The following is a 19,799-nucleotide window of genomic DNA, read 5'->3' as shown; positions in this document are numbered from 1 at the left end:
CCCAACGATCTCCGAGGAGGTTCAAGAGCCACTCAAAGATGAGTACACTACATCATTACTTTCGTTTATTTTATCATCCCCTTGTGTTGTATACGAGTCTGTGTGGGAGCACTCCATTTAGGAATTTTAGTTTACTGTGCATTTCTTTGTTTCCTGGCCTTTATTTTTAAAAACCTTTTTATTGTTGCAATTGAATTCCGTGTCGGGTTGAGTTGATTACCAGGGTCGAAGACGTCCAGTGGGATCCATACAGGTAAGAGCTTCCCTACCCTTCGCTGCCCTCATCCCCCGCACATATTCACACTGCCATTGGATTGAATGCCTCGGAGTGTAAAGCTCGATCGGCTGCCCGTTACCTTGGAGGATCTTAATCCCAGGACCACGACAATATTATTGGCACGTTTTAGAAGTTGTTAGAAATAATTAGATTTCAAGCAGGTGATTCTCCTTTACTTTGGAATTGAACTCAGCTATGGTGAGTTGCAGGTGCCTGCAATATAAAAATTACTCATTCAATTAGTTTGAGTGGAGAAAAGGAGTCATTCTGCTGTTTTGTGTCACTGTGTTTACTGCAATGAACATAGAGAAAAGAAAGAAAACCAGAGAATTGTCTGAGGAGGTCAGACACAATATTGTAGCCAAGCATAGACAATCTCAAGGCTACAAGTCCATCTCCAGAGACCTTGATGTTCCTGTGTCCACCGTACGCAATGTTATCAGGAAGTTTAAGGCCCATGGCACTGCAGCCAACGTTCCTGGATGTGGCCGCAAGAGAAAACGTGATCGAAGATTGAGGCGAAGGATTGTTCGAATGGTGAAGAAAGCACCTCGATCAACTGCGAAACAGATTCGAGTTGACTTTCAGACACAAGGTACGACAGTTTCAACTCGCACCATGCATCACTAACTCAATGAAAAGGGGTTCTATGGTAGTTCTACGATCTTCACCTTCTTCCTTATCCTCCTCTCCAACACCCTTTCCAATACCTTCATTCCATGCTCCAATAACTTTATCGTTCGGTACGAACCACACTCCAGAGGGTCACCTTTCCCCTTGTATAGAGGGACGAGGGTACTCAGTTCCCAATCCACTGGAATGCGGCCTTCTTTCACCACCAGATTACAGATCTCTGTCATTCTCTTCACACCCCAACTTCCTGCTGCCTTCAACATATCTCCCACAACTCCCGTCGGCCCTCCCGCTTTTCTACTCTTCATTGCTTTTATCAATTTTTTGGACTACGGGAATTTTATTTTATTTAGTTATTTAAAATTTTATTTACATTTTTTTATTTTATTTAAAATTAATTTATTTAAAATTTTATTGAATTTTATTTTATTTAAAATTTAAATTTTATTTAAATATTTTATTTATTTAAAATTTTATTTATTTATTTAATTTAAAATTGAATTTTATTTAAATTTTATTTAATTTATTTTATTTTCGGAATGGGGAATTTCGGGAATTTTATTTAAAATTGCGGAATTTTATCAAGGTTTTGGGATTGCGGGATTCAGGAGGCAGGTGTCGTCTGGGCTGTGATGGACACAAGGACATTGGCACCGATTGAGGAACCTTCAGCCACCGTGGTTCCTTGAAATACTTTTCAAGACTTGGTACATGCAACTTGAGTGATTTTTTGCAATCGCAAAAAGGAGGAGGCTTGCTTCGATCTCTCCACGACATCAAAGTTTGAGTATTTTCCCATTCGTGTTTTTGTCAAATTTCCACTGGTTATTTTATTGTGTATGTGTTATTGTGTGTTGCTATTTAGTTTTGGTTTTGTATTTATTGCAAATTTCTGTGTAATTAGTCGTTTTTTGTTCGCACCTCATGCGCGGCCTGGTCTCTCCAGGCTCCCCCCCCCCCCCCCCCCCAGGTCAGTATTTTGTGAATGTACGTTCTTTACTTCATAGTATTTGCTTGTTTCCTTGATTTTCTTTTCTCCCCCCTACCTCTCACGAACATCTTACCCTTTGTCCAACGTTTTAAAATCAAAACAAACAAACAAACAAAAAAAATTCTTTATTAATTCTTTCTCTCCTCCCGGACACGTGCTTGTTCGCTCTCCTCCTCGTCTCGACTTGCGCCCCGCCCCCTATATCTCGTTTTTCTTCCACCTCTGCTCCTTCTTTCTCAAATCCACGTCCTCACTTAGACTTTTCCCAGATTATTTTGCATGGTCTTGTTTAAATATTATTTAAATATGTTTAAACCGCAGCCGTGATGCTGACGCCGCCCTCCCCCCCCCGCCCCCCACCCAGAATTTCCATATTTTAAACGTTTCCCAGTGTGTACCCTGGATTAGAATAGGTACACCGTATCCCTGCGTGTCGTAAGAGACGACTAAGAGGGTTGGCGTCAGGAAGGGCATCCGGCCATAAAAACATTGCCTCAAAAAGAGGACCATGACAATTACAACTACATATGGGCAGGGTGCAGCCCGAAGTGGAGATCGGTTTCTGAGGTTTGGGACATGGAATGTAGGGACAATGACAGGGAGATCAGGAGAAGTGGTGGAAGTATTGGTCAGAAGAAGAGTGGACATATGTTGTGTGCAAGAGACGAGATGGAAGGGAAGTGGTGTGAGAATGGTGAAGGGTAGGCAGGGACAGAAATACAAGTTTATGTGGTAAGGGTGCCTGGAGGGCATGAATGGTGTTGGTGTCCTGTTTTCTGAGGAGTTTGTAGGCAGTGTGGTGAGTGTGACTAGAGTGAGTGATAGGTTGTTGATGGTGAAAATGATGATTGGAAAGCTCTTGGTGAACGTCATCCGCAGGTCCGCAGGTTGGTTGCTCCACAGGTTGGTCGGAGCGATGAAGAGAAGGACAAGTTCTGGTGTGCGATAGAGAAGCTGATGGAAAACGTGAAAGATGAGGAAGTTGTTGTGGTAGGAGGAGACCTAAATGGACATGTGGGAAGGAGTATGGATGGTTTTGAGGGAGTTCATGGGGGTTACGGATAGGGTGTGAGAAATGGAGAAGGTGAAAGGATTTTGGAGTTTGCTGATGGAGTTGATTCGTTGATTTGTAATACTCAGTTCCAGAAAGAGGATAATAAGCTTGTTACACACACGTCAGGTGGGTCGACGACAACCGTTGACTACCTGATGGTGCGTAGGCGAGATAGCGGGCACCTCCGGGACACAAAGGTGATACCGGGGGAGGAGGCTGTTTCACAGCACCACTAGGTTGTCTGCGACATAAGGGTGAAAGGTGCGAGGAGAGCTCGGCGGGTGAAGTACTAACCGAGAATGAAGGTGTGGAGGTTGAAAGAGGTGACAGTAAGGGAGGCGTTAAAAGAGAGGCTGAGTAGGGTAGAGGATGATGTGGTTGAGCTTGAAAGTGGTTGGATGTCAATGAAAGCTAGTCTGTTGGGAGCCGTTGGTGAGGTATGTGGATGGACAAAAGGACCACCGAGGCACTCGGAAACATGGTGGTGGGATGATGAAGTTGGAAAGAGGATTGACGAGAAGAGGAAGAAGTTCAAGGAGTGGCAGAAGGCGAAGGGTACGGGAGCAGAAACAGCAGAGCATGAAAGTTATAAGGCAGCCAAAAAGGCTGCAAAGAAAGAGGTAGCAAAGGCGCAGGAGGCATGTAGGAAAATGTTCGGAGAACGCTTGGATCCGGAAGAGGGTCAGAGAGCGGTATTCAGGATTGCAAAGCAGATAGCGAAAGAGAGGTGTGATGTGATGGGGGTGAGTTGCTTCAAGGATGAAGTGGGACAAATCGTTGTCGACCCAGATGGAATTAAAGGAAGATGGAAAAGATATATGGAAATGCTGTTGAATACAGAGAATGAATGGGATGGCAACATAGATAGTAACCCAGTTGAGGAAGCGACAAAAGCAATGAAGAGTAGAAAAGCGGGAGGGCTGACGGGAGTTGTGGGAGATATGTTGAAGGCAGCAGGAAGTTGGGGTGTGAAGAGAATGACAGAGATCTGTAATCTGGTGGTGAAAGAAGGCCGCATTCCAGTGGATTGGGAACTGAGTACCCTCATCCCTCTATACAAGGGGAAAGGTGACCCTCTGGAGTGTGGCTCGTACCGAGCGATAAAGTTATTGGAGTATGGAATGAAGGTATTGGAAAGGGTGTTGGAGAGGAGGATAAGGAAGAAAGTGAAGATCGACGAAATGCAGTTTGGATTTATGCCAGGAAGAGGAACGACAGACGCACTTTTCATTGTGAGGCAGTTGCAGGAGAAGTACATGGAGAAGAGGAAGAGGTTGTTTCTTGGGTTTGTTGATCTGGAGAAAGCATTCGATAGGGTTCCACGCAAAGTACTGCCATGGGCATTGAGGAAGTTAGGAGTGGAGGAATGGTTGAACAGAGTGGTGATGGCAATGTACAAAAGAGCGTGCACAGCTGTAAGGACGAAGGACGGGAACAGTGGTGAGTTTGAGGTGAAGGTGGGAGTGCATCAGGGGTCAGTACTAAAAAAAACCAAAAAAAAAAACACCTTTAGAGGCCATTTTTCCCCGCAAAGCGGGGGTTGGCCTTTTTCGGGAACCGTGGTTGTTCTTGTTTTTCGGTCCCCTTTTTGAAGCAATGTTTTACGGCCGGATGCCCTTCCTGACGCCAACCCTTTTTGCCGCCTTTAACGACAAACAGGGAATTACCAGTGAACTGGTACTCAATTAGCCGACCTCGGAAGGATGACAGGCTGAGTCAACCCCCCTGGCGTTAATTCAGCAATCGACCGGGATTCAAACCCAGGATCCTAGGATCCTAAGCCGGCACCCTAGCCGCTAGCCCAACACCAGGGACTGGTCAGTCTCATCTAAGTACTAAGTACTAAGTCCACTACTATTTGTAGCTGTGATGGAGGTGCTGGCTCAGAACGTAAAGGAAGGTTTACCGTGGGAGTTGTTGTATGCAGATGATCTGGTGTTGATTGCGGAAAGTATGGATGGGCTGAAGGAAAAGATGAACAAGTGGAAGGAATGTATGGAGACAAAAGGTCTGAAGGTGAATATCAGAAAGATGAAGGTGATGGCAAGTGGTAAAGCATGTGGTGAGGTGGAAAGAACTGGGAAGTGGCCCTGTGCTGTGTGTAGGAAGGGTGTCGGAGTGAACTCCATTCAATGTACAATGTGCGCTGTGCGCTGAGTGGGTTCATCAAAAATGTAGTGGTCTGAGAGGGTCTTTAACCAGTGTGGCAGCTACATTCAAATGTAAGGTGTGCACAGAGGGAGCTGCAGATGGAGGAAATGTTGAGTTGGATCTTGGAGATGGCGTGAAGCTGGAAGGTGTGAAAACATTTTGCTACCTCGGAGACATGGTGAATGGAGAAGGTGGATCAGACTCGGCAACGGTTGGTGGAGTGAGATGTGCATGGAAGAAGTTTGGGGAACTGAGTGGAGTGCTGATGAGGAGGGGAGTGTCGTTGAAGCTGAAGGGAAAGGTGTATGCTGCATGTGTGAGAAGTGTTATGATTTATGGGAGTGAGACATGGGTAATGAATGTAGAGCAGCAACGAAGGCTGGAAAGGGTGGAAATGCGAATGGTTCGATGGATGTGGGGAGTATCGTTGAGAGAGAGGAAGACAAATTATTAATTGCGAAAGTTGATGGGAATAGAGCCTGTGATTGATGCTGTGAAGAGGAACAGGTTGAGATGGTTTGGTCATGTGTTGAGGAAGGATGAAAGTGACTGGTTGAGAAGAGTGATGGAAATGAATGTAGAAGGAAGTAGAGGACGGGGAAGACTGAGAAAGACTTGGCTAAAGATGGTGGAAGAAGAAATGCGGGCAAGGGGGTTAACAAGGAGAGATGCAGCAAATAGGGCAAAATGGAGAAGATTGTCATGGGGACCGCAAGGCTACCCCCGCTCTAGCAGGGAAAATGGCCTTCAAAATGCATGTTGTTGTTGTATTGCTTTATCGCTTCCTCAACTTCCTTCTCAGTTATCTTCTATGCCGGTCCTAAAACTGGGTTACTCTCTATGTTGCCATCCCATTCACTCTCTGTATTCAACAGTATTTCCATATATCTTTTCCATCTTCCTTTAATTCCATCTGGGTCCACAACGATTTGTCCCACTTCATCCTTCAAGCAACTCATCCCCATCACATCACACCTCTCTTTCGCTATCTGCTTTGCAAATCCTGAATACCGCTCTCTGACCCTCTTCCGAATCCAAGCGTTCTCCGAACATTTTCCTACATGCCTCCTGCGCCTTTGCTACCTCTTTCTTTGCAGCCTTCTTGGCTGCCTTATAACTTTCATGCTCTCCTTTTTCTGCCCCCATACCCTTCGACTTCTGCCACTCCTTGAACTTCTTCCTCTTCTTGTCAATCCACTTTCCAACTTCATCATCCCACCACCATGTTTCCGAGTGCCTCGGTGGTCCTTTTGTCCATCCACATACCTCACCAACGGCTCCCAACAGACTATCTTTCATTGACATGCAACCACTTTCAAGCTCAACCACATCATCCTCTACCCTACTCAGCCTCTCTTTTAATGCCTCCCTTACTGTCACCTCTTTCAACCTCCACACCTGCATTCTCGGTTGGTACTTCACTCGCCGAGCTCTCCTCGCACCTTTCACCCTTATGTCGCAGAAAACCAAGTGGTGCTGTGAAACAGCCTCCTCCCCCGGATCACCTTTGTGTCCCGGAGGTGCCCCCTATCTCGCCTACGCACCATCAGGTAGTCAACGGTTGTCGTCGACCCACCTGACGTGTATGTAACAAGCTTATTATCCTCTTTCTGGAACTGAGTATTACAAATCAACAAATCAGCTCCATCAGCAAACTCCAAAATCCTTTCACCTTCTCCATTTCTCACACCATATCCGTAACCCCCATGAACTCCCTCAAAACCGTCCATACTCCTTCCCACATGTCCATTTAGGTCTACTCCTACCACAACAACTTCCTCATCTTTCATGTTTTCCATCAGCTTCTCTATCGCACACCAGAATTTGTCCTTCTCTTCATCGCTCCGACCAACCTGCGGAGCATATCCCGAGATGACGTTCACCAAGAGCTTTCCAATCATCATTTTCACCATCATCAACTTATCACTCACTCTAGTCACACTCACCACACTGTCTACAAACTCCTCAGAAAACAGGACACCAACACCATTCACGCCCTCCGAGCACCCTTGCCACACAAACTTGTATTTCTGTCCCTGCCTACCCTTCACCATTCTCACACCACTTCCCTTCCATCTCGTCTCTTGCACACAACATATGTGCACTCTTCTTCTGACCAATACTTCCACCACTTCTCCTGATCTCCCTGTCATTGTCCCTACATTCCATGTTCCAAACCTCAGAAACTGATCTCCACTTCGCGCTGTACCCTGCCCATATGTAGTTGTAATTGTCATGGTTCTCTTTTTGAGGCAATGTTTTTATGGCCGGATGCCTATTCCTGATGCCAACCCTCTTAGTCGTCTCTTACGACACGCAGGGATACGGTGTACCTATTCTAAACCAGGGTACACACTGAATCCTGGTCAGCTGTTGAATTAACACCAGGTGGGGTTGACTCAGCCTGTCATCCTTCCCAGGTCGGCAAAATGAGTACCAACTCACTGGGTCCTCTCTCAAGAAGGTTGGTGGCATGATTTGCATTCCGGCCACAGTAAAACACCTCATTCCGTGACACACACAGTGGTGTGTGTCGGGATGGTGCTGAGGTCACTTTGATAGTGTTGACTAACTGACCAACATATGGAATAAACCAGTGTCTCAATGCAATCTCTTCACTTCCCATGCAGACAAACATCTTAGTGTCTTCGAGTACTTCAAAATAATTTAATACTTGCATTATTTGCAAACTGGTATCCCACCCAGGTCATACTATCCTCTTCAACTAAAGTATCAAACAAGCCCGGCTGCTCTTGATCTGTTGGATCTTGATCTTGATCTTGATCTTGATCTTGATCTTGATCTGTTGGACTTTCGGTCTTGTTTTTAAAGTTCTCAATAAAACGTTGTAACTAATGTATTGAAATTTTTGGTTTCAATACATCATTAGTTAAAACGTAGCATCAACATATATGTTGATGTCTGATGACAATACATACAGTGCTATACTAACATATGTCAACATTGCTAATACTTCATGAAGAATAATGGTCAGCTTTCAGAACATAGGCTGCTGAACATGGGTTACCTGTATACAGGAAGGATTTTTGACTTTTGGCTCCACAGACACCCCCAAAGTAGGTCCTCCTGATAGTGCAGCATTCAGGTTCTCCTTGACCTCTGTCAGTTTGAGCTCCAACTTCACCCGTTCCTGCTCATAGCTTCGACATTGGTCTTCCACCCGCTGCAGCTGTTCCTTCAGTTTGCCATATCGCCTACGATCCCCCACTGTCACGTACAATCCCAACACTCCATATAGCCAATTTCCTCATATTTGGAAGACTCTTTTCAACACTTACCATTGATTTTAGAACTGACAAATTCGTGATTAAACAAACAATTTTAGAACTGGCAAATTCATGATTAAACAAACAATTTTAGAACTGGCAAATTCGTGATTAAACAAACAATTTTAGAACTGGCAAATTCATGATTAAACAAACAATTTTAGAACTGGCAAATTCATGATTAAACAAACGATTTTTTTACGGCGTAGATGTTTAGTTTCTGTGTTTACAGCGTTTGTCTCTCCGTATGTATGAATGTCCCTCGCATATTTATCCTACATCTTGTACAATACCATTCCCCAAGCTCTCAGCATTTATAACTACCACATCAATGCTACCTCAATCCTTTTTATAAACTTCAAATTACTGAAATAGAATACTTTGACAAGGCAAGGTCTATGATAAACATTTGTAATACATTTTGCAATGGCCTCAATTATGTCCTACTGAACACTAGAACAAAATAGGATAATCACATGGTTACTCACCAGTATATTTTTCAAGGTTGCTGCGAATCTCCTTCCGTTCATCCTTTAATTTCACTAACAGTTCACGTAACACCTCCTTACGCTTTTCCAGGGTCTCCTTCTCTGTTTGGTAGCGCCGTGCATCAGCCTGTGCACGGTTCTTGCCATAACGTTCAGGATCAGTTGCGTCTACCAAATACAAAAATATTTAAGGGGATGTCAATTCATTGTTCTTTCACTCGAGGATCAGTTGATGATTGTTGCTAGCAAAATGTGATTTATAAAGATTTATCAACTATTATGCTACTACACCATATCCAAAACCCATCCTAGTCCTCTAAAAGCTCAATTTAAACCTCATTTCTGCTGTATTGTTTGACATATGGTTCCATATTTTGTATGCAGAGTCAAGTCTCATGGAAGAGCGAGCACACATCTGGATTTGGGGGAGTTTCTCCCATCATTCCTTGCAGATTTTCTCAAGCTCAGTCAAGTTGGATGGGGAGAATTGGTGAACAGTAATATTCAAAATCTTTCCACAGATTCTCAATGGGATTCAAGTCTGGGTTTTGGCTGGGCCTCAATGACTCAAGGACATTCACGCTCTTGTTCTGAAGCCATTCCAGTGTTGCTTTGGCTGTATGCTTGGTGTCATTGTCCTGTTGGAATGTAAATCTTCACCGCAGTCCAAGGTCTTTTGCACTCTGAGGCTGGTTCTCCTCAAGGATTTTCGTGTATTTGGCTCCATTCATTGTTCTCTCTATCCTTACAAGTCTCACAGTCCCTGCTGCTGAAAAGCATCCCCGTAGCATGATGCTGTCACCACCATGCTTCACGGTAGGGATGGTGTTAGATGGGCGATGAGGTGTGCTCGGTTTCTGCCAGATTTAGTGCTTTACATTCAAGCCAAAGAGTTCAATTTCCATCTCAGAATCTTTTGTCATCAGACCTCATAATTATATCTTGGAGTTTTATGGAGAGTTCCTAGGATTTAATGGTAGAATTTCTTATCTGACATGCACTGCCAACTGTGGGATCTTATATGGAATGATGCGTTTCTTTCTAAATCATGTTGAATCAGTTGAATTGGCCACAGGTGGACACCAATCAAGTTGTAGATATATCAGGAATGATCAAAGGAAATTGGGTGCATATGAGCTCATTTTGGTGTGTCGTAGCAAAGCGGTTGACTACTTATTGACTCAGGACATTTTAGCTTTTCATTTTAAATTATTTTGTAAAATTGTCTTTAAAAAAAATACATTTTGACATTATGAGGTATTTTGTGTAGATCAGTGACAAAATAAATCTCAATTGAATCCATTTTAAATTCATTCAGGCTGTAACAAAACAAAATGTGAAAAATGCCAAGGGGTGTGAATACTTTTTGAAGGCACTGTCCACCACCATCTCTCATCTTTCCTCATCCAAAATCTTGATCTTTTCTACCCCTGTTAATCCACCCCAAATCCACCTCCTTCAAATTCCGACTTCTTTCCTGAAAGTCTTTGTGGTGTCCATCTTGTTTATCCCTTGTGCCCTGCGCCCCAGCCCTCTCCCTTCCACAGATCTCCCGATGTCCCTGTTCTCCACTGGTGTTGTTTACCTCCCTCTCTTGTCACGTGCTCCCTTTAGTATATGTTCTACAGTATGTGTTAGCTCTTACACGAGCTTCGACTGAGTATCGGAAAAAAAAGGCACTGTATATAATTTTGGAATTGGTCTTAATTGTTCAGAGAGGCGCTTCTACACAGGATGTCTGACAAAGTTCCAGGACTGATGTTTTTTCTCGACAGAGGGCAAATGTGATAATTTCAAAACCATGATCTTTTCTACCCCTGCTACCCCCACCACACCCTCACACCACTCCAGGCACTTCTCCTTCAAAACATCCAGTATTTTCCCTCCTGTGAGTTTCCTTCTGTATCCATCTTGTCCTTTCCTGCCCCCATTCCTTCTCTCACCTATTGTTTGTCCAAGTCCCCCTCTATATATTGTCCTTGAACTCTGCTGTTGTTGCGTGTTACGTGTTAACACCTGCCTCTGTTTCTGTCTGTCTGTTGGTCTGTGAACAGGATAACTCAAAAAGTTGTGGATAGATTTGGACGAAATTTGGCCGACACGTTTGTTATGTGACAAGGACGAAATGATTGGATTTTCGTGAAGATCCGAGTCCGGATCTGCATCGTAGAATTTTTAAAGCGATTCTTCACCATTGAGAGATAGGGCTAAAACCAATATATCGTAGCGACCCATGGGTCCCCCAAGCAAGACCGGCATCAGAATCTCCTTGCTCCAGCCGGTGACGTCACCGGCGGGGATCCACGGCGCCAGAGTGGCTGGTCACGTGACCGCCAAAGCGTGCCGCGCGTGCGGGTATAATGAGCTACACCTGTGGATCACGTGACCACCGAAGCACGCCTCGCTTGAGAGGCGTGGCTTTCGGTTTCGGTTTCGGTTTTTCTTTATAAGGCAGCCCGATAAACGGGCTTTTTAGTGTTCCCGAGTTGGTTTTACGAATAAACATCTTCTCGGACGAGTTTGTGCCTTGCCATCCTTTTATCCGTATTCTGCTGGAGTCCGGACTCCTTCACTGGTGACCCCGAATTTGCAACACGGCAATGGACACCGCAGTGTCCCTCGAGCTGCCCACCTTCTGGGAAGCACATGCCGCCATCTGGTTCGCGCAGGCGGACTCCCAGTTCACCCTGCGTGGCATCACGGAGGACGCCACCCGCTACCATTACGTGGTCGCCGCGCTCGGCTCCGCGACCGCCGCCCGCTGCCTGAGCTTCCTCCAGTACCCGCCCGCTGACGGCAAGTACGACGCCATCAAGGCACTTCTGCTGGGCGCGTTCGCCCTTTCCCCGGCTGAGCGTGCATGACGCCTGCTCGACCTACCGGAGCTCGGTGATACGCGCCCGTCCGAGCGCATGGACTACATGCTCGCGTTGCTCGGCGAGCACCCCTCGGATTTCCTGTTTCAGGAGCTCTTTCTTCGCCAGCTCCCGGCCCCGGTACGGGTCGCCCTGGCAGGTACGACCATCGTAAACCCCCGCGACCTCGCCAAGGAGGCCGACAAGATCGCTTCGGCAAGCCAGCTCGCAGGAGCGGCGAGCCAGCTCGTCGGGGTGGCGGCCGGGAGCCTTCCCGCCCACCCGCCCGACGCCCGCGACGCAGTCTCCTTCCCGGAGACCGCCGGGCCGGCACGACTGGCAGCGGCGACGCCGCGTCGCCCGGTCCCGACGCGTCAACCGGAGCCCCCGCCGGACCCGGCCTGGTGCTATTTCCACGCCAGGTTCGGGCAGCAGGCCCGATCATGCCGACCCCCGTGCACGTTCGACCCCGGGAAACGGGTGAGCCGGCGTTCCCTCCCAGCAATGAACGCCGGCCGTTCCGGAAACCTGCTGTTCATCGCGGACCGAGCGTCGGGGCGGCGCTTCCTCTGCGACACCGGCGCCCAGCTGAGCGTCATTCCCGCTTTGGCGGAGGACAGGCAGGCCACCGTCTGCGGCCCCCCATTGGTCGCGGCCAACGGCTCCGCCATCCGCACTTTCGGCCCACGCACCGTCGCCCTCCGCTTCGGCAGCCAGCTCTTTCACTGGGAGTTCGTGACGGTGGACATCCCCATGGCTTTGCTCGGGGCCGATTTCTTGTGCGCCCACGGGCTGCTGGTAGACGTGAAACGCCGGCGTCTCGTCAATGCCGAGACTTTCAGCTCCCTGGCGTGCGCCTTGAGCCAGGCTGCACCCACCGAGTTTTCCTGCGCCCTCCCATTGGCGGACGACTTCACACGTCTCCTCGCGGAGTTCCCAGCCCTTACGCGGCCGACGTTTTCGGCCATCGCGGTGAGGCACGACATCGAGCATCACATCCCCACTACGGGCCCGCCGGTGTACGCCCGGGCTCGCCGTCTCGACCCCGCCAAACTCGCCGTCGCCAAGGCCGAGTTCACGGCGCTGGAGTGCCTCGGCATCATACGGCGCTCCGGCAGCGCCTGGGCCTCGCCGTTGCACATCGTCCCGAAGCCGGGGGGCAGATGGCGGCCATGCGGCGACTACCGCCGCCTCAACGACGCCACTACCCCCGACAGGTACCCCGTCCCGCACATCCAGGATTTTTCCGCCCGGTTGGCGGGGCGGACCATTTTTTCTAAAGTGGACCTGATTCGGGGGTACCACCAGGTGCCCGTCCGCCCGGCCGACATCCCGAAGACGGCCGTGATCACACCTTTCGGCCTCTTTGAGTTCCTCCGGATGCCCTTCGGCCTCAAAAACGCGGCGCAGGCGTTCCAGCGCCTGATGGATGGCGTGCTGCGCGACCTGCTGTTCCTCTTCACCTACCTGGACGACATCCTCGTCGCCAGCACGTCCAGAGCCGAGCACCTCCTCCACCTCCGGACGCTCTTCGGCCGCCTCAGCGAGCACGGCTTGATTGTCAACCCGGCCAGATGTCACTTTGGTGCGGCGACGATCGACTTTTTGGGCCACCGCATCACCCGGCACGGCGCTGTGCCGCTGCCGGCCAAAGTCGAGGCCATCGCCGCTTTCCCGCTTTCCCGCTCCGTCAAGGCGCTGCAGGAGTTCCTCGGGATGGTGAACTTCTACCACCGCTTCGTGCCCCGAGCGGCGCAACTCATGCGGCCCTTGTACGCCGCCCTCCGAGGCCAGCCGGCGAAGCACGACGTCGTCTGGTCCAGGGACATGGACGCGGCTTTTGCCGGCGCGAAACGGGCCCTCGCCAATGCCACGCTGCTGGCCCACCCGGTACCCCATGCCCCCATCGCCCTCACCACGGACGCCTCCGACTACGCCGTGGGCGCGGTCCATGAGCAATGGGTGAACGGGGCCTGGCAGCCGCTCGCGTTCTTCAGCCGGCAACTCCTGCCCAACGAGCTGAAGTACAGCATGTTCGACCGTGAGCTCCTCGGGCTGTCCCTGGCCGTCCGCCATTTTCGCCACCTCCTGGAGGGCCGCCCATTCACGGCCTTTGTCGACCACAAGCCATTGATTTTCGCAATTGCCAAGGTCACGGAGCCGTGGTCGGCCCGCCAGCAGCGCCACCTCTCCGCCGTGTCGGAATACACCACGGACATCCGGCACGTCGCCGGGAAAGACAACACCGTGGCCGACTGCCTTTCTCGGGCCGGCGCCAACGCCGTCCACCTCGGCGTGGATTTCGCCCTGATGGCGACGGACCAGACCACCTACGGCACGGTGCAGGCGCTCAGGGTGGCAGACACGGGCCTCCGCTTGGCTGACGTCCCCTTCGCGGGCACGGTCCTGCTTTGCGACGTCTCCTGGCGGCGCCGCATTTTCGCTTCCCTCCACGACCTCTCGCACCCAGGCCGGAAGGCGTCCCAGAAGCTGGTGTCGGCACGCTTCGTCAGGCACGGGTTGCGACGAGACGTCCGCGACTGGGCCAACGCCTGCACAGCCTGCCAGCGGGCCAAGGTCCACCGTCACACCCTGGCTCCGTTGGCTCCTTTCACCGTGCCCGAGCGGCGTTTCGACCACGTCCACGTGGACCTGGTGGGCCCCCTGCCCCCATCGCGGGGGTTCACCCACCTGCTCACCATGGTGGACAGGACCACCAGGTGGCCGGAGGCCGTGCCCCTCACCTCCACCACCACCGCCGATGTGGCGCAGGCGTTCATCGCCACCTGGGTCGTGCGCTTCGGCGCACCGGCGGACATCTCGTCCGACCGCGGCCCACAGTTCACGTCCGAACTTTGGGGCGCGGTCGCCCGCTCGTTGGGAGTCACTCTGCACCGCACCACGGCCTACCACCCCCAAGCCAACGGGTTGTGTGAGCGGTTTCACCGCTCCATGAAGGCCGCACTCATGGCCGGCCTCCAGGACGACGGGTGGGCCGACCGGCTCCCGTGGGTCCTTTTGGGCCTCCGCACGGCCCTCCAGGCATCCACCGCCGAGCTGGTGTACGGCCAGACTCACTGCGTCCCGGGCGAGTTCGTGCCCGACGCCACCAGCCCCTGGTCCGCCGCGCGCCAGCGTACGGACTTCCAGGAGGCCACCCAACGTTTCGCCCCGGTGCCAACGTCCCGCCAATGCGACCCCCACTCCTACGTTCCCCCAGCACTCAGCATGGCAGAGTACGTCTTTGTGCGCCACGACGCGCACCGGGGGCCGCTCCGGCCACCTTACGACGGACCCTTCCGGGTCCTACGTCGGGACAACAAGTCCTTCATCGTCAGCATCGGCGGCCGGGCGGACCAGATCTCGCTGGACCGCCTCAAACCGGCCCACATGGACGTCGGCCAGCCACCACGGCTGGCTCTGCCACCGCGGCGCGGCCGCCCCCCGTCCACTACACCCCCCGTCCGACCATCCACCACCACACCGGACCCCCCCCCCCCCCCCCCGCGACCGGCCAGGGGTCGTTTCGGCCGGGTCATCCGGACCCCCCTCAGGTTGACCTCCCTGGACCAAGTCCATTCTGGGGGAGCGTGTGTAGCGACCCATGGGTCCCCCAAGCAAGACCGGCATCAGAATCTCCTTGCTCCAGCCGGTGACGTCACCGGCGGGGATCCACGGCGGCGCCAGAGTGGCTGGTCACGTGACCGCCAAAGCGTGCCGCGCGTGCGGGTATAATGAGCTACATCTGTGGGTCACGTGACCACCGAAGCACGCCTCGCTTGAGAGGCGTGGCTTTCGGTTTCGGTTTGGGTTTTTTGTTTTGCTTTATAAGGCAGCCCGATAAACGGGCTTTTTAGTGTTCCCGAGTTGGTTTTACGAATAAACATCTTCTCGGACGAGTTTGTGCCTTGCCATCCTTTTATCCGTATTCTGCTGGAGTCCGGACTCCTTCAATATAACGATATCTCCAAAAGTTGTAGACGGATTTGGACGAAACTTGGTGGTTGAGTTGGAAAGGTGAGAAGAACAAGCCGATTCAATTTGGGAGGTCCGGTCCAGTGGGATATCAGTGGGATATAAAATGTAAACTGTTCAGCTTGGCTGGCAGAGGTATGTTCTCTATTAAGTGCCATTCTGGTTAATGAAAGTGTTTATTTTCACAACTTTCATCACCATCGAGAATGTTAATCAATATGTTGGGATTTGGTTCTTATTTTTATTATCTTTGTTGAGCAGAGCCAAAGTGGTACACTTCCCTTAGCATTCTTCTTTGAGCTCTTGATGACAAGAAGTGATTTAGAAACTGATTTTGTGGAGATTTTCTTGTCGAGAAAAAAAGTCCATTTTTGTTTTTTTCTGGAAATTTCTGTTTATTGCCTGGAAACTGGTTGAAAACTGGTCTCGAGGTTCTTCACCGTGTGAGTAAATGAAGCAGCATGCCACAGTGCCACACTGTCAGTGTGTTTCAGGCATGGCTGTGTGTTTGTGTACTCAACAGAAAAAACTCTTACTTGATGAATTGCGCTTTATTGTGATGGTAGAATTTGTGGATTTGTCATTCTTCTCAACGAGAGCTGCTGCTTGCTCTTTTACCGAAGTCTTTCGGCCTGTCAGATATATCTTCTTATCCTGCAAAACAATGGAAAGTAATGTGTTGCAATTATACAGCAAGAAATTCGATATTGAAGTTGGTTATACAATTGTTGCTGATTAAGCTTTGGATTGATTCTCATGAAAAATGCAAGAATAATGTGCTGCTTCTTTCCTGTGTGGGAGGCAAGTCCTTCTTAGATGGGCCCTCATGACCACCTCTCTGAGAGTATTGCATTTTTAATTTTTGAAAATTTCTAAAATAAAAAAATTCCACTTTGTCATTATGGGGTATTATGTGTAGATCAGTGACAAAAAAACATCTCAATTAAATCAATTTTTAACTCAATTAAAACATTCAGACTTTTTGAATTTTTAATTCTAAATTTAATTTTTAACAAGTCAGGAGACGACGATGGTTCACGAGTGAGCGGTATTCAATGACAAAGGACTGACTATCAAGTCGATCGTCACGATCATCGACGATTGAATGAATGAATGAATGATCGTTTTAAGGCCATTTTCCCCGCTAGAGCAGGGGTTAGCCTTGCGGGCCCCATGACAATCATGGTTCCCTGTTTGAGGCAATGTTTTTATGGCCGGATGCCCTCCTGACGCCAACCCTTGGTCACGCTCTTACAATGCGCAGGGAAACGGTGTACCTATTCTAAATCGGGGTACACACAGTGATCATTCATCCCAGCAAGCTGGTGCTCTATTTGCCGACGTCGGAAGGATGACAGGCTGAGTCAACCCCCCTGGCGTTAATTCAGCGATCGACCGGGATTCGAACCCAGGATCCTAGGATCCCAAGCCAGCACCCCAACCACTGAGCCAACACCAGGATATGGATATGGATACGGATACGTATACGTATACGATATACGATGAATATGAATGAATGATCGTTTTAAGGCCATTTTCCCCGCTAGAGCAGGGGTTAGCCTTGTGGGCCCCATGACAATCATGGTTCCCTGGTTGAGGCAATGTTTTTATGGCCGGGTGCCCTTCCTGACGCCAACCCTTGGTCACGCTCTTAACGATGCGCAGGGATACGGTGTACCTATTCTAAACCGGGGTACACACCGTGATCATTCATCCCAGCAAGCTGGTACTCAATTTGCCGACCTCGGAAGGATGACAGGCTGAGTCAACCCCCCTGGCGTTAATTCAGCGATCGACCGAGATTCGAACCCAGGATTCTAGGATCCTAAGCCGCACCCTAGCCACTAGCCCAACACCAGGGATTACAGTACAGTGTGACACCAGTACAGTGTGAGGTCCAAACTGATGTGCGTCAAACTGCTCAGCCTTATGAGAGGTCTGCTCGCTTATGATGGAGACTGCATCACCAGTGCCGACTTGGATGTCATAGGAGTATTGTTAACCTCCACATCTGCTGTTATTGGTGGAGCTTTTGGAATTCCCACTGAATAAAGATCCAGCATTGGTTGAACATCTTGACCCAGGTCGCCATCGTCCTCCATGACATGGTTGATGCCACTCGACAAATGGGTTTCAGATGACTCACCTTCTGACAATTCAAACACACACTGTCCTTATCGGGACAAGTATGACAGAAGTGTTTACCTCTGCACCCCGAACATGCCTGAGTGGGCACCTTGTCACCTGAGTGGAAGTGGTGTGTGTAATTTCTTACCGAAGGTTGTTCTCGGAGGTGAATCTCTCGGAGGTGTTCTCGGAGGTCTGAGGTGAAGTGAACACCCTGAAGATTCCCAAGCCGACCTCCATCGTCTGACCGGTAATGACTCGTGCATCTTTGAGGGCCTGTTCGGCAGCCAGTGTGGTTTCAATTGCATTGACGAAGGGAATATCCTCAAACTCGATGCGAAGTATCGCAGAAACCATGTTCTGATCTTGCAAACCAGCAATAAATCTATCCTTGAGCCTGGTAGAATACTCACCTAGCATGAACCTGCAGTTTCAATCTTGCCACAAAATCAGCTACGCGCTCTCCTGAATTTCTCGTCAAATTATGGCATTCATACGACACGATTTTTCATGTGGCGATTTTTCAGGCTTAGAATGTTCCTTCATCTTCTGGATGATGTACTGGAACATCAGGACACCGTCTTTCGGCTTGTTGGGAGCGACCACGTCACACAAAAGCCAATAATTATCTGAGAACAGCGAAGAAAGAAAGAATGGCCTTCTCTGTGAGTTTGTTGTCCACACCAATTGTGATGAAATAGAACTCCAACTGTTCAGCAAAAACTTGGAAATCGTCACCACTGAATGCAGGAACTTTAACGTGAATACTGACTTGATTGTCAGCCATCCTCGTCACCAACTGTGGTGTCCACGACAATACGAATAACGAGAGACAAGATGAGGCCAGAGGAACAAGTATACATGCACTGCCCAGCAGGTGGCGCTAAAGCATCTACATACAGTAATCTACATACAACACAGATATAAGATAGGAGTCACAGGAGGGAAAGAAAGAGGTGTTTTTGTTGGTATAGGATGTAGTATGTGGGCTGACTATAAAATTCCACTACTTTGTGTAAAAAGTAACAAATTTCTCACTTCTTTCCCAGTTTCTTTGTTCTACAATAGCATGACCTAACAGCCCCATCAAGTGTTTTTGTTACATTTTACCTGATTTCAAGTTTACGTCTCTTTAAAATTGCTCTATAATATTGCCCATTTTACCTGCTGACGAATGGCTTTTGGTGAAGCAATGTTGTGCAGATCCCTGACGGCTGATGCGAGTGATGCGCTGCTCCCAATGGCCTGGGACCGAAGGGGCGTTGGAGATGATGGAGTTTGGTAGTGTAGGCCCTGTAGAGGGTCAGACCGATGCCGTGCTAAAGAGCCATGACGAGTCTGTGCTGTGCTGAAAGCCGACCGACCATTACTCTCCTGCACTCAAGCAATGCGGGAAAATGAGGCGAGCACCAAGACCCATCAATAAGCAGCATGAAAAATAAATAAAATATGTTTGTCAGGTTATGTTAAGGGTATGTTGTTTTCTGAAAGAAGCAAATAAAAGATAAAACTAAAAAGCATCTGAAAACGCAAAGGAGTCCGCGTCCGCTTTGTATTCAGACATCTTCTTCCGTATGCTAAACATGACACAAACAGCTAAAAAAAAAGAGACAAAATTGTCGATTTTGGTGATCTTGACCTTTTGACCTCAAAGGCAATAGGTTTCAGTGACGCAATATGCAAACACTGCTCAAATTTCAAGTCAATCGAATGAAAATTGGTGATTTTAGGCAACCTTGACCTTTGAGCGTTAAATAAAATAAAAACACAATCGACTTCTGGCTTTTGATTGGTGAACCAATTCTGTGACCCAATATGCAAATACTTAAAATTTCAGGTCAATGGGATGAAAATTGGTGATTTTAGGTGATGGTGAACTTTATTTAACCTCTTGACCAAATTGTTAATTTAAGTCTTCTCCATATTCTCATAAAGCTATTTTGAAAATTTGATGAAAAACT

At 49.1% G+C, this 19,799-nt stretch overlaps 1 protein-coding gene across 2 annotated transcripts in view; it reads right to left on the bottom strand.

Moving 5' to 3' along the window:
- LOC137422269 (actin filament-associated protein 1) overlaps window positions 1-19,799 on the bottom strand; it is a 237,775-nt gene that overhangs the window by 5,718 nt on the left and 212,258 nt on the right. For both annotated transcript variants that reach the window (XM_078771780.1, XM_068109020.2), the window contains 4 exons: window positions 19,003-19,212; window positions 16,248-16,365; window positions 8,882-9,049; window positions 8,135-8,334 (listed from right to left, as the gene is read on the bottom strand). In XM_078771780.1, coding sequence (XP_078627906.1) covers window positions 8,135-8,334; window positions 8,882-9,049; window positions 16,248-16,365; window positions 19,003-19,212 — 696 coding nt within the window. The remainder of the gene's footprint in view (window positions 1-8,134; window positions 8,335-8,881; window positions 9,050-16,247; window positions 16,366-19,002; window positions 19,213-19,799) is intronic.

The sequence above is a fragment of the Myxine glutinosa genome, chromosome 2, assembly GCF_964187855.1.
Source record: "Myxine glutinosa chromosome 2, kmMyxGlut1.1, whole genome shotgun sequence".
Lineage (NCBI taxonomy): Eukaryota > Metazoa > Chordata > Myxini > Myxiniformes > Myxinidae > Myxine > Myxine glutinosa.
This window is presented reverse-complemented; position numbering and strand designations above follow the sequence as displayed.